The 14,053-nt window shown below is 41.8% G+C and overlaps 2 protein-coding genes across 2 annotated transcripts in view; both read left to right on the forward strand.

Moving 5' to 3' along the window:
• The window catches only part of LOC118418185 (protein Jumonji-like), a gene marked incomplete in the record, with an annotated part of 22,489 nt that extends 16,575 nt beyond the window's left edge, over positions 1-5,914 (forward strand). The window contains 2 exon segments of the mRNA XM_035824022.1: positions 5,547-5,612; positions 5,909-5,914. Coding sequence (XP_035679915.1) covers positions 5,547-5,612; positions 5,909-5,914 — 72 coding nt within the window.
• Positions 5,915-5,938: 24 nt separating this feature from the next.
• Positions 5,939-14,053, forward strand: part of LOC118418186 (protein Jumonji-like) — a gene marked incomplete in the record, with an annotated part of 29,586 nt that continues 21,471 nt past the window's right edge. The window contains 5 exon segments of the mRNA XM_035824023.1: positions 5,939-6,034; positions 6,339-6,431; positions 7,798-7,880; positions 9,295-9,330; positions 14,027-14,053. Of these exon segments, the coding sequence (XP_035679916.1) occupies positions 5,939-6,034; positions 6,339-6,431; positions 7,798-7,880; positions 9,295-9,330; positions 14,027-14,053 (335 nt within the window).

Below are 14,053 nucleotides of genomic sequence, written 5' to 3' on the forward strand. Positions count from 1 at the left end.
CGTGATATTTGTTATGTGAGCTGACCACTGGAGCGATGGGTCTAGAGTGATGCCCAAATATTGAAAAGTGTTAACTTGCTCATAAATGTTAACACCGTCTGTGATCTGAACTGTTGTCCCAACATGTCTCAGCTTCTGAGGAACCCGAATAGCATAGACTTTGTCTTGTCATGATGGAGAGAAAGTCTATTATCAATTAACCAGTCTGACACTCTCTTCATATCCTGGGAAACTGCCTCTTCACACTCTTTCATCGTGCCCGCCGAGTAATAGATTGCGGTGTCGTCTGCATACAGGTGTATTTTGCATTTTCCTAGAACCTGTGGCATGTCGTTGACATATAAACAAAACAGCAAGGGACCAAGTACGCTCCCCTGTGGTACCCCGCAGGTGACTGCAGCCATCTCTGAACATTGACTTTGCAGACTAGTGCATTGAGAGCGACCAGAGAGGTATGATGTAAACCATTTAGTTGCATCCCTATCAAAACCCAGTTTCTTGAGCTTACTCAACAGAATGGCATGATTCACAGTGTCAAAAGCTTTGCGTAAGTCTAGGAAGAGAGCAACTGTGACCTGGCAACTATTAATGGCCGACCTAATGTCCTCCACAATCTTCAAAACTGCAGAGGCAGTACTGTGGTTTCTCCGAAACCCACTTTGGTATACCGTGAGAAGGTTGTTCTGGGCCATGTAGCGTGATACTTGGTTTCCAACGAGTTTTTCCAACACTTTGGATGTTACACTCAGTACAGAGACAGGACGGTAGTTGGCCACATTAGTTCGATTTCCGGACTTGTAAATGGGTGTGATCTTTGCCGTCTTCCAGTCACTAGGGACTTCTCCCGTGGCAAGTGATAGGTTAAAAATGTGTGTCAGTGGTCTGACAATGACAGGGGCGGAGTCCTTAAGCAGTTTTGAGGGGATATTGTCCAGCCCAGTGGCCTTCTTTGCTTTCAATCTGAGAAGTTCACTTAGCACTGTCGATTCGTCAACTGACTCAAAGCTGAACTCTGTACTAGGCTCCGGTATGTGTCGGAGAGGATCTTTCTGGGAGGTTGGCATACTATCGGCAAGGCTTGTAGCACAAGTTGCGAAGTAGCTATTGAACTCTTGAGACATTTCGCTGGGGTCCGATATATTGGTACCGTCAGGTCTCGCCAAGTTCTGAACTTGACACTTCCCTTTGGATTTCCCTGTGAAGGCGTTAATAATTTTCCACATGAGGCTTTGATCTCCTTTCGCTTCTGTCACAGCTTCAGCAAAGTGGATTTTCTTTGCCTTTCTGACTGCTGATGTTGTCTGGTTCCTTATCACCCGGTAGACCTCCCAGTCTTTTCCCTCCTTGGTTTTGATTGCTTTGCGTCTAGCTGCGTCGCGTCGCCCCATCATGTTTTTTACCCTGTCCGTCATCCAAGGAGCAACAGTGTTGTTATCCCTCACTCTCCTCTTGCACAGCGGAGCGAATTTGTCAGCTACATTCAGGAAAATATCCTTAAAAGCATCCCAAGCATCCGTTACATCAGTGCAGTCTAATACTGTATCCCAGTGAACTGACTTGAGTCCATCAATAAAAGATTGTTGGGTGTACTGCTTGTAAGACCTGTATTCACACCAGCGTGTACCGCATGCCTCTCTTCCTGCTTGTGCACAGGCCAGGATAAGGTTGTGGTCCGACGGTCCCCATGCCACACTTGCACTTGATCTGAAGCGGTCTGGGTTTGTTACAAACATATTGTCAATACACAATTCTGTGGACTCTGTTATGCGGGTGGGTTGAAGTATGATAGGTACTAACTGGTACAATCCCATTAGGAATTCCACAGATGACAACGCTTGGGTTGATTTTAACAAGTCTGAATTGAAGTCCCCCATGATTATGACATCTGCATTTTCTTCTTCAGCAGTTGCGTTGAGTTTGTGTACAAGTCCTTCTGCAGAGTCTCTAAAATTCAGAGCCAGCGTTGGGTGGGCGGTAGATGCAAGCCAACAGAGTTTTACGGGCCTTGTTTGGCTTGATGTCCACACAGCAAACCTCGACGTCCGCCTGCTCAAGATCATGTCGACGCTGGGCTGGAATAGTCTGTTTGACATATACACCCACACCCCCGCCATGCCGGTCCCTGTCTTTCCTGTACAAGGTGTATCCGCAAACCTCCACGAGAGTGTCTGGAATGGTGTCACTTAAGCGAGTTTCAGTTAGCCCTAGTACATGTATACGGGTATTCTTCAGGAGTAACTGCTGGATCTCATGTAGATGTCGCGAGAGAGAGACCACATTGTAGAAGGCGTACACCAGGCCCTTTCTCCAGTGAGGCAGTCCATCTACAACTGGGCCAGGGTTTGGGGCAATATCTCCAGCCAGCAGTAGTGTGGTACAAACAAGAATGTTAACAGTTTGCCTACGCCTGTCTGTACAAGTAGTTGACGGTGCAAGAGACCTTACTCCGAGCAGACCAGGGTTGAGTTTTACGAGGTTGGGAGACTGAGTAATCCATGCTCCTGACTCTGCGTTTACAATGCTAGTACTCTTATCCCATTTAGGGAGAACAACTGGCCGTGGTAACACCGCTAACAGTAGTATACTAGCAAGTAATGTCACAGGAAGACCAAGGGTTACTGCCCCCTTCACAACACGACAAACTCCTTTCACAGCTAGCATGGTCTAGTTAGTGCTACTTGCGATTATACAGGAAAACAATAACAAATACACGGTAGTTCAAAGCGTATTGCACAATTATTTCTACAGCTACTGCATACGGTGCTAATTTAATTAACGTTACAGCTTGAAGTTCGGCAGGGTTCTTTGACTAATTTGCATACCACTCTTACGAACAAGAACAAATAATACAGCTAAATTTAGTCTACGGTTCACAGTAAATCAGAACGATGTGACATCGTCTCATATCGCATCACAAGTGAAAAGCAAAACTAGCTGAACCTTGCACGGGCATGGAGCGGCGCTGTCTGAGGCGCAAACCTCCACCGACAGAAAACGGGTGGATCCCGGTCTGAGGACTGTTTCCTCTCAAATGTTTGTTGAATCAGACACATTATTGTGAAAAAAAATGAAATGGCACTGGCACTTTACTTTGGAAGAACTATATTGGATTTCTATATTATGTGCAATAGGTCACGTATTGTGTATATTAGTAATAGACCATTTGAAGTGGTCAGTAACATTGATACTGTTAAGGAAGGAATACGATAAACCAAACATGCAGTCTAATAGAACACAATCAATTATTATCAAAGTTTGGTTTTATTAACCAAAATTAGGCCTTACATTCCCTTATAGTCTGGCTTGGTCTTTTAAGATAATATACAATATGTACATATGTAGAGTATTGAAAATGCAAACACCAATGTGTCAAAACATCAATTGTGCTGCTATTTTCAGTTCTAACTTGCCAAGGTCTATGATATACTATACTAGTGAAACATTAATTTGTAAGTATATACCATGCAGTGCATTGCAAAGCAGGAATATCTTTTAACTGGTACATTTGTATACGAATACACATCATTTGCCACTAGCTAACTATGTATTCTACAATTCCTCATTGATTATACAAATTAGTTAATGATTTGTATTGATGTTCCTTTCATACCAAGTTACCATTAATTTCCAGTTATTTGGCACAATTGAAATATAAATTTTCCTCATTCATTATGCAAATCAAGTTTGCATAATGAAACATACCATAACATACATTTGTAGGACTTCATCAAAGTTATGTCAAAAGTCATGAAAATTCATGCATTCCTTAACTATTCTCTTCCAAAGTGTCCAACTGAAACTCCCTAGGCTTGCAGTTCCATAATAAGCTGCTAGAAAGCCCAAACTTATGGCACTTTTTCCCGACCACTTTTATCACCCAAAAATTGTAGCCATAGCAACACAAGATATCAAAACCAGACAATTTGCTTCGGTGCCACTGGGGCCTGCAATCTAATTATTATTTTTTTTCCTTTGACAACCCCTTAGCTTCATGTAACATACCAAATATCAAAAAGATCATAAAGTTTTGCTGTTCACTGACAGACAGACACACCTAGAACATAACCTTCTTTGCATACAATGTACGGGAAACCTTTTTTTGTACATGTAGGTAATTAATACCCATTTTGTGTTGTAGTCAGCTTGTATACAAAGCTAAGCACAAGACAGAAGAATCTATCTGTCTGGTTTCAGGCATGTCAGAATCCTCGTAAAGAAAAAATCATTACTTGCAGTACCAAACTAGACTAGTAATTACCTACATGTACGTCAGAAGGTTATATTACAGGCAGTGTCTTTCTCTGTGTGTTTCTGTTGGTCAATGGGAACAGCTCAGTGGTTTGGTTTTAGTTGATACTTGTGTACATTGTGACAAAAATTGGACATGATGAGATTTGGGGCTCCACGCATGCAGCAGCACATGTTCTATAGTCACAATGTTTGGTGGAAGCAAGGTGCACAGGGATAAGTACACCTTTTTCCCCCAACAGTGGCATTTTTTTTTAGATTTAGATAGGATGGGTTGATATTTTCATCATGGGGAAATGCCACAATAGCCTTCATTATGAAGATAAATCTTAATAATTTCAACAACTTCTGTTATTTTGTTGTAGAAGATAATCAATTCAACTGGTATGATTAATATGCAAATGATAACATAATATGGCTCAATGTTGCAATTGATATAGTAATTGTTCACGTTGCCTCCATGTCATGTGTTGTATGTGCTCCGTGTCATGTGGTGTATGTGCTCCATGTCATGTGGTGTATGTGCTCCATGTCATGTGGTGTATGTGCTCCATGTCATGTGGTGTATGTGCTCTATGTCATGTGGTGTATGTGCTCCATATCATGTGGTGTATGTGCTCCATGTCATGTGGTGTATGTGCTCCATGTCATGTGGTGTATGTGCTCCATGTCATGTGGTGTATGTGCTCCATGTCATGTGGTGTATGTGCTCCATGTCATGTGGTGTATGTGCTCCATGTCATGTGGTGTATGTGCTCCATGTCATGTGGTGTATGTGCTCCATGTAATGTGGTGTATGTGCTCCATGTAATGTGGTGTATGTGCTCCATGTAATGTGGTGTATGTGCTCCATGTAATGTGGTGTATGTGCTCCAGGTAATGTGGGGTATGTGCTCCATGTCATGTGGTGTATGTGCTCCATGTCATGTGGTGTATGTGCTCCATGTCATGTGGTGTATGTGCTCCATGTCATGTGGTGTATGTGCTCCATGTCATGTGGTGTATGTGCTCCATGTAATGTGGTGTATGTGCTCCATGTAATGTGGTGTATGTGCTCCATGTAATGTGGTGTATGTGCTCCATGTAATGTGGTGTATGTGCTCCATGTCATGTGGTGTATGTGCTCCATGTAATGTGGTGTATGTGCTCCATGTAATGTGGTGTATGTGCTCCATGTAATGTGGTGTATGTGCTCCATGTAATGTGGTGTATGTGCTCCATGTCATGTGGTGTATGTGCTCCATGTAATGTGGTATATGTGCTCCATGTAATGTGGTGTATGTGCTGACTGTCCCCAGGATGAGAAGGAGAGGTTACAACAGGAGGTCACAGCTGAATGTGAAGACATGCACCAGCGTTGGAAGGTACTGACATGTTTTTACATAATATTATAGATGCTCCAATCACTTTAGTTAGAAGAAAATGTCTGAGCTATATAAGGATTTAGGGATTTTAGGGTTGAACATGCTACTCCACTCTTTTTCTATAAGCCACGAAGGACGGTGCATTAACTCAGTATTCAATTAACTCAGAGGCTTTTACCCAGTATCTGTGTCAAATTGCAAAACTTACTTTTTTTGTTCTATTAGCTGGTTGTTTCATCAAGATTAGTACTGATGAATAATGAATAAGTTACACTATCATTTTGCATGTAACCTAGATTTGAGTATTTTTGTCATTGTTTCTAAGTATGGCATTTCTTGCTGTCCTTCCTGCTCCCTCAGACAGCAGTGTGGAAGAGGAGGATGAGGATGACATGGATTTCTACAATGAGTGCATGCTGCGGGTGAGTCAAGCCAGTAACTGTCAGTGATCAGCACCATAGTGAAATATACATTTTGTGTTATTGCACTCAAACTTAAATTCAACATATAATTATTATAATACTGTGTAACATTTACAGTATCAATTTTGATACAAAGTTGCTTTGCCCACTGCATCAAAACCAAGCTAAGAAAAGGTGTTTAGCAATCCACAAATTGATCTCAATTTGGTAGATTGCTGGATGTTTGAGTTCTTTTTACAAACCAAAAACAAATAAAGCTATGTCTGAGGGAACACATTGAGCTGAAGCACTGATTGTCTTCCAGGGAAAGTCCATGTCCTTGTCTGCGTTCTACCGTATTGCACGGAATGTCTTGAACACCTGTTTCCGGAAGGAGCCAACCACACAGGAGGTTGAGGTGGGTCCTTGGTTCTCAATAATCATGAAGAGTGTCACTCATACCATTCATCAACCTTTTATGCAATGCAAGACTTGGTACATGTACCCTAACTTGGACTTTTGTATTTTTTGCTCTTCTCTCTGTTGCTTCGCATACCCAGTAAGCCAACTCATGGCGTAAGGTGCTACGTTTGTATACTAAGAGTACAAGCTGCATATTTGGACTGGTTCTATTTGATCCAATCACACGGAAAGGACAACTCCTCTTTTTGATTAGTAGTGTGTTGTTTTACATGCTTGAGGTGTGGCTCTCCTTGTATATGGAACCTCCTCCGAGAGGACAAAAACAGACAGACCCAAGACAATACACAATTTTCATGGAGGTAATAATACCTCAGTTTTCAGGGATATAATGAAGAGTTGTTGTCATGAATGGAAACCGCTTAGACCAGTACTGAGTCTTATCATGTAGCTGTAGGAAACAATCCATGCACTTGTTTTCTATGCTGCCTCAATGGTTGAGGATGTCACCATTTAACTTGCATTTCCTTGACAAGACAGTAGAGTTCTTTGTCAGTCTGGAGTCTACATGTATGTCACTGATCTTTGACCACATTCACACTCAGAAAAACGATTCGGATAAAACATTTATCCGAATAAAAAAATTCTATCCTATCCAAAATTGCGTTCACACTCGTCTTCGGCAATCCGATTAGTGCGCCCTCAGTCTTATCCGAATGAAACATTAGGTTGAGGTCAAAGGGTAGCGTCATTTCTTACAGCTCAAAATGCGGGAATCCACCAACTTTTGATGTTGTTATTCCTCTGGAGAATGTTCTGTAGTCGTAGAAGGGAACGTAATGGACGGTCTTTGATCGCGAGAAGGTTTCACCGACAGTCTTCTGCATATTGGGCTATAGTACAGCTAAAATGTACGCCACCAGAGCGGCAGACAGAACGATCTGGGAGCGGGAGCGAAGCCATGATTGGTGGAACAACATTGTGCTTTGAACATTTTCAGAGTCGGACTGGCAGAAAAACTTCTGATTGAGCAAACTCACCTTTGATAAGTTGCATCCTATCCACTTAAAGTGAATCCTATCCACTTGCGCGTTCACACTGCCGAATCGTACGAATCGAGACTCCCCGCGGCGCAGTTTTATCCACTTCCCGGAGTTCTATCTACCTCCCCGAGGTGGATCGCGAGGGATTCAAATCGATGAAATCCAAGTGATTTGGGAGCGTTCATACTGCTAAGTTTTATTCGGATCGGGTAGTTTTATTCGGATAACATGTTTTATTCGAATCGTTTTTCTGAGTGTGAATGGGGTCTAAGAGTGTGCAACTAGATAATGTTAATACATTTGTACTTATTTTTTTTGCAGCATGAGTACTGGAAACTCGTGGATGAGAGGCTGATTCACACTGCAGTCCACACAGCAATAGTGGATACAAAATCACTTGGAAGGTAAACATTTCATAGTATAGTGCATGATTCACCTTTCCTGATGTCTCCTCCAGTGACCAAATGTATATGTTACAGTAAAGATTGCAATCAGACAGAATTAGCAATCCTACATTTAACCAGCCTGCAAATGGGGTCTCTGCAACGATTCAGGGAAATTTGAGATCACAAGCAATTCTGGTAATATGGGTGATTCCACTGAATTTGGGTGATTCCACTGACTTGGAGTACCTTTCCTTTAACTTCCACTGGTAGAGTCTCTCATTCTGCTAGATTGCAATCTCTACAAATCTGAACATATCTTGAAACACAACAGAGAATGTTTATTGAGAATGTTGGTCTGTTCATGATATGTCCTTGCTCAAGTCCATGGTACTCCAAGGACACCTTAGGCCCCAGGCTAGGTGAGGTGAGGTTGTGTAGACCCGTGTCAGATCAGTCTCAGCTGGTAGTGAACAATCCAACAGCAAAACCTTGTTGTGAAGGTGACCCAGTCAGTCTTAGTGATGATTATTTGCAATTTTTAACAATGTTACTCAACAGAAACTGCAGGAAGGATTTCCAGTTCCTTCAGAACTGCCTACTTTTACAGTTGTTTGTTCATCGTTTAAACCGTCCAGGTGCCAGTAACTTGTGTTGATTTGAAACTAGAGCAGGCCTAGGTGCCTATACATGTAACTGTTATTATTGATAGGGTTTATCTGCTAGTACTCACTAATGGACACTGGCACTTGAAGTGTAAAAAGATCATTGGTTGTGGTAACAATGTGCTTTTGATTAATGATCGTACAATAATTTAGTATTTGAATGTACATTTTGCGCAAGCTGAAAAGTTTCCTATAGGATGGGGCCCTTTGTTTCTATGTACAAATGTACATGTAGTAAACAACACATTTAGTTTGCCCATGAAACAGCCTGACGGGTGAGAGTATTTGACTCTGTCTGAGCTGCCCTTTTCTCCTCACATGTACATGTATACTGTACATGTATATTTGACTACTGTAGTGATAATCTGAAGGATATTAGTCCAGCAAATTTTTCTGTCTTGGGTACAGATGATGATGGGTATAGATTTAATTGCTAAACGTCAAACTTTTAACCACTATAGATATTTAGGTATGGTTATTTACAGTGCTGTACTCAAATTGACATTGAACAATATATCATAATTATACATTGTACACTGTCAGGTATTTAATGCCAGTGGGCAGTGACATCTGAGAAGCCTATTATAAAACCTTTTAAGAATTCACTGATTTCTTTCACCTTGCTTGCAAGTGACACATTTGGTGTTGTGGAGGCTGAAGAGAGTTTCCTCACAGCGTATCTGTCTACTTTCCTAAAGTTTAGTGATATAATTGTAATATACACACAGTCAGTAATACATTGTATCTCCTGTCCTTTTTCCACAATGCAGTGGCTTCCCCATTCACAGGCAAGATAGTTTTGCCAAGTAAGTCAGGATTTTTTCTGTTTTCAGATGTGCTTCAATTTGCATATTGCTTTCTTTTTGTAAAACCAATGCTTTCAGCTTGAATATAGTGGTTAGATCAGTGGTGCTCTCCAGCTGCCAATTCTTGACTGTGATTGGCCTTTGACCAGCTACATGCATGGCATTGTCTTTGTAAAATACCATTCATGCATGTGTGCCCACTTATTGTATGTAAAGGTTTAAACTGAATTTGATACAGTATTATATGTTAAAAAGCTGTAAAATTCTTAAATTACTATGTGCTTTTACATTCAGGATGCAGATTACCTTCAAACATACATGTATACCTGTACATGACTATTCTTCTGCATGTATCAGTATCACTAACAGGCTTGCTGATTTTATTGCTGCTAATACATGTAGATACAGTACTGCTTGACCAAATGTATAATAGTTAACAATTGTGTGTGTACAAAATATGGGACACCAAGCCTTGAGACCAAAGCCTTGTCAGTAGAATGTTTCAGTCCACACATGTGGAACAGGGTGAGCTGCATGGAATGTACAGCTGCCCTGATTGTATATTGACTACATGATTTACAATCAATGAGTCTAAAGCTGTAACATCACTAACCAATAATTTTTACTTGACTGCTATCATGATACAGAGAGCATTCAGCAGGTACCACAGTTGTAGGCAGAAATTTATCATTTCTAAAGATCCCAAATTGGCTTTACATGAGCACACATATTAGAAAGGAGAGCACCAGCCTGAGGTTACATCAATCAAAGCTTTAGTTAGATGTTGTTTTCTGATGTACATATCAGTAGTCATGGCTGCATGTCCAAGTCTGTGATGTTGTATGAAGTGATGTCATGTCATGAGTAGGTACGGAAACTGAGGAAACTTCAGGAAACAGCTTTAGTACACTACACAGTATCATCTTCATCAGCCCATGGGGTATTGGACAGCTGCTGCACGACTGGAGTCCACATTATTTGCTGTGGCTTTGCCCAGGTTTTTCTGTGTTGAGCCATCATGAAGGTTCCTGTAGTTTCCACAAAAGAATATAAAAATGTTTGGAATGTGTACATCATCATTCACATGTATATGGTCCAGGAAATACAGTCATGTCCAGGCTAGGTTTGAGACATAACGGAGCATCTGGTCATGAACAGGTTTGATATGTACACATGGAGGTGCAGTAACCCTGCTCTCTAGAGTAAGGGGGCACATGGTCAGGACATAGGGACACAGTGCCCTCTTTAAACAAAGAATTGTAATGTAAACATTATTGATATAGCGACGATTGTATCTTGCTGAGCTACAGCCGTGGCGCGTTGACACACCTGATCACCTAAGCAACGTGCAGTCCAGACAGTACTTGGATGAAAGACCACCAAGGAAGACTGGATGTTGTAGCCGGGTCATACCAAAAACTCTTGAAAATGGTACATACTACTTTCTCTACTAAGAGCAAGAGTATGGAAGCTTCACTACCAGTGGACTAGCCCCCTGCTAGTGTGACCTCAGGGCTTTGAAGCGGAGATGGGTGCCGGGCCTACGCATCACAATGTGGTGTATGGCAACTTAGCTTTTTAGTTTACTGTCTTATTGGAAGAGAACATGAGACAAACCAAGCTTGGCAAAGAATGGACTAGATGTTTAGTCCTGTGGTCTAGTGGCTTTCTTTTCTGCATTTTTCTTTTTTTCGTCCCCGCTCTTTAGTTTTTGAGTCTCCAGTGGATGTCATCCATCAAATTAAATTGGTGTGGCCTTACTGGATATTGGGGATTTTTTTTACAAAACCTGTAATTGCTCACTTTGCTTATGTTGTCCTCTGACAGCTTCCTCAGAATTCTCTAGCTGGAGTTTTGCTTCTCACTGCTACATGTATATGTTTGGGATGTACAGATGTAGTTGGCGCTTTTGTGACGTGAACAAAATCCCAAACGTGGCTAAGTTTCTATCCCCCCTTGTCCTGATTCATCACGTGTTGATTTTCTCAGTTACATGTAGAAGCTCTGAGGAAGGTGTCTGAGAGACATAGAAACTTAAGCAAAGTAAGTATTGCTTATGTAGAAGAAAATGGATTTTAGGTTGGAGGCATGCAGGGACAATATGGATTTGTTGTGCCCACGGGCGGAAAGTAGAATATGCTAATTATGTAATACAATCTACCTTCCAGTATGCATGTGGACACGTAAAACCGTAGGCGGTAGGCCATTGAGTTTTTGTTGAAATCAGTATTAGTTTGCTGTAATAAAAATCCGACTCTAATGAACGCAAAGTGTGTAGTCATTCCATCATGGGATTCCCGAGAATCATACACTATATTAAACATACACTGTGTACTCGGTCCACGGAAAGATTCCCGAGAATCGTACACAGTGTGTACTTGGTCCACGGAAAAATTCCAGCGAGAATCGTACACTTATATATAGCGTTTATACAAGCTGTCGATTCCAAAGAATCACACATACGAACGGTTGTCGAAATCACCCGAAGTTTGCCGAACACCGACTTCCGAACGCTTTAGTGTTGAGAACAATAATGAATAGGTAGGAAACGCCGTTTCAAAAGCACTTGTTTTCGGCGAAACGCTGCGATGAAATAAAACACATTGATACTTCTTATTATCTAGGTGTTACTGACTAGCTATGTAAGATTCCTTGCGACACAACACCTCATAATAAAGAAGATATGCAGCATTTTGTGTCCGATTTCCGGGGAACAGTGTTACCAGCAGTACCATATCTGGCCGTTAGGGTCGCTGCTGCACAATACGATTACATCATTGCTAGCCAATCAGAGAGACGAGAGACTCAGATTTCCAGCTTAAGTTTCAGTGAACCAAGTACACACCCCGTGTTTTATTAGTGTATTAAATAGTGTGGTGTATGAATCTCGGGAATCTTTCAGTACACAGTGATGTCAATGATTCTCGGAATTCTTTCACTGTCAGACAAGACACAGAGTGTTTTAATTGTTAATTCCTGGGAATATTTGAGTGGACCGAGTATACTGAGTGTTAGTCAGTGTATGATTCTCAGGAATCTCTATGGAACGAGTACACACTGTTTGAGTTCATAGAGTCTGATTTTAGTACGACAAAGTACATGTAATACTGATTTCAACAAAAACTCGATGGCCTATCGCCTTTTGTCAAGCCAGCCACGTTGAAAACTATTCTCACGTAAAGGCCGGGAAGTCCCAGATCCACATTAGAACCGTGGTTCTAAGTCACATTTCCTGCTGGTCACCCCTGTTGGTAACGCTCTTGCCGGGTAGCATTTCCTGCCCAGTCATATTTATGTAGTTAGTGAAGTTAGCCCCGTTGGCGGTTCATCGGTTTGAGCAGGGCTTCGCGAACGCGTTCGAGCCAACTGCGAAACTGTTCTACTCCCGTCGGCCTTTGCGTGAACTATCCCCGTGATCTAGAACGACGCAGCAGACGGAACACGGAGTACACTGTGCGTGTTTCAAGTTCAACATGCTTGTTTGTTATTTGATTCAATGGACTGAGTACACAGTATGGTATTACTGTATACAGTGTGTGTTGGGTATATACGTACAAAGATAGCAACAGCGATTTCAACAAAAACTCGATGGCCTATCGCCCATGCATATGGTAGAACGGTGTAATGGAAGTCAACGTTAGCAGGCTTTCTCTGGCGGTCACTCTGGCTACTTGCTCGGATGTTCGTAACATGATTTTTGAGTGTAAATTTGGGTCCACAGTAGGCTATCGATCTTCTGAAGGTCTTTTGTTTGAGTTTTGGGCCAAACAGCTGACTACTTGACAAGCTTTGTCTGGTTGTCCGTGTACTCAGTCCTTGCAGTACCAGGAGGGGAAGGGCCAAGCAAAAAATTATTGAGCTGGGGGAGGGCCTAGGAAAAATGTTTTGACCTAGGGGAGGACCAAGGAAAAAATTTAGCTTGGTCTACCAACAAAAATTTGTCCCTTAAAATGCAAGAAATAGCGTTTCAGAGGGTCAAGATTTCAAAATTGTATTGCACTCCGCAAGGTATCGCAAGGAATCGCCCTCGATAACCTTTTTCACGTACAGAAATGTCATTAAACTCTAGCTTTAAGCCTGTCAGCAAAATTTACCCCTAGGGTCCTCAAAATGTAAGAAATGGTGTTGCAGAGCTCGAGGGTAAAGATTTGCAGATTTCCCTGGGTCCCTTTTGATGTGACATCAGGCGTGGTCCTACATGACATGATAAACATGACATGTGAGATACCAAGATTGTCAACCTCTACATAAACAAGGGAGAGAGAAGTGACTGCAACAACTACATCTCACTGCTCAGCGTGGTCGGCAAGAGTGCTATGCTAAAGTTATCCTAGCCTACCTAACAACAACTTGCTGAACGTGTCTATCCTGAGTCGCAGTGTGGATTCCATGCCAACAGATCGACTATTGACATGATCTTTTCTCTCCGTCAGCTGCAAGAGAAGTGCAGACAACAGAACATGCCCCTGTACATGGCTTTCATCGATCTCACCATGGCATTCGACATGGTTAGCAGAGAGGGCCTTCTCGTTCATTCTTGTATAGGACTGCTTAGCCATAGCAGACGCTGTAGGGCTGATATCAATGAGTCTTTAACAATGGTCAATATGGACCAAAGGACGCCATTTACAGATAGTTGAATGTGTTCAAAGAAATTTCAAATTGTTAAATGTTTGATGTTGTGTATATCTGACAGGCATGGCTGGAATCTCACCACAGTGCC

This window comes from Branchiostoma floridae, chromosome 6 (genome assembly GCF_000003815.2).
Source record: "Branchiostoma floridae strain S238N-H82 chromosome 6, Bfl_VNyyK, whole genome shotgun sequence".
Classification (NCBI taxonomy): Eukaryota; Metazoa; Chordata; class Leptocardii; order Amphioxiformes; family Branchiostomatidae; genus Branchiostoma; species Branchiostoma floridae.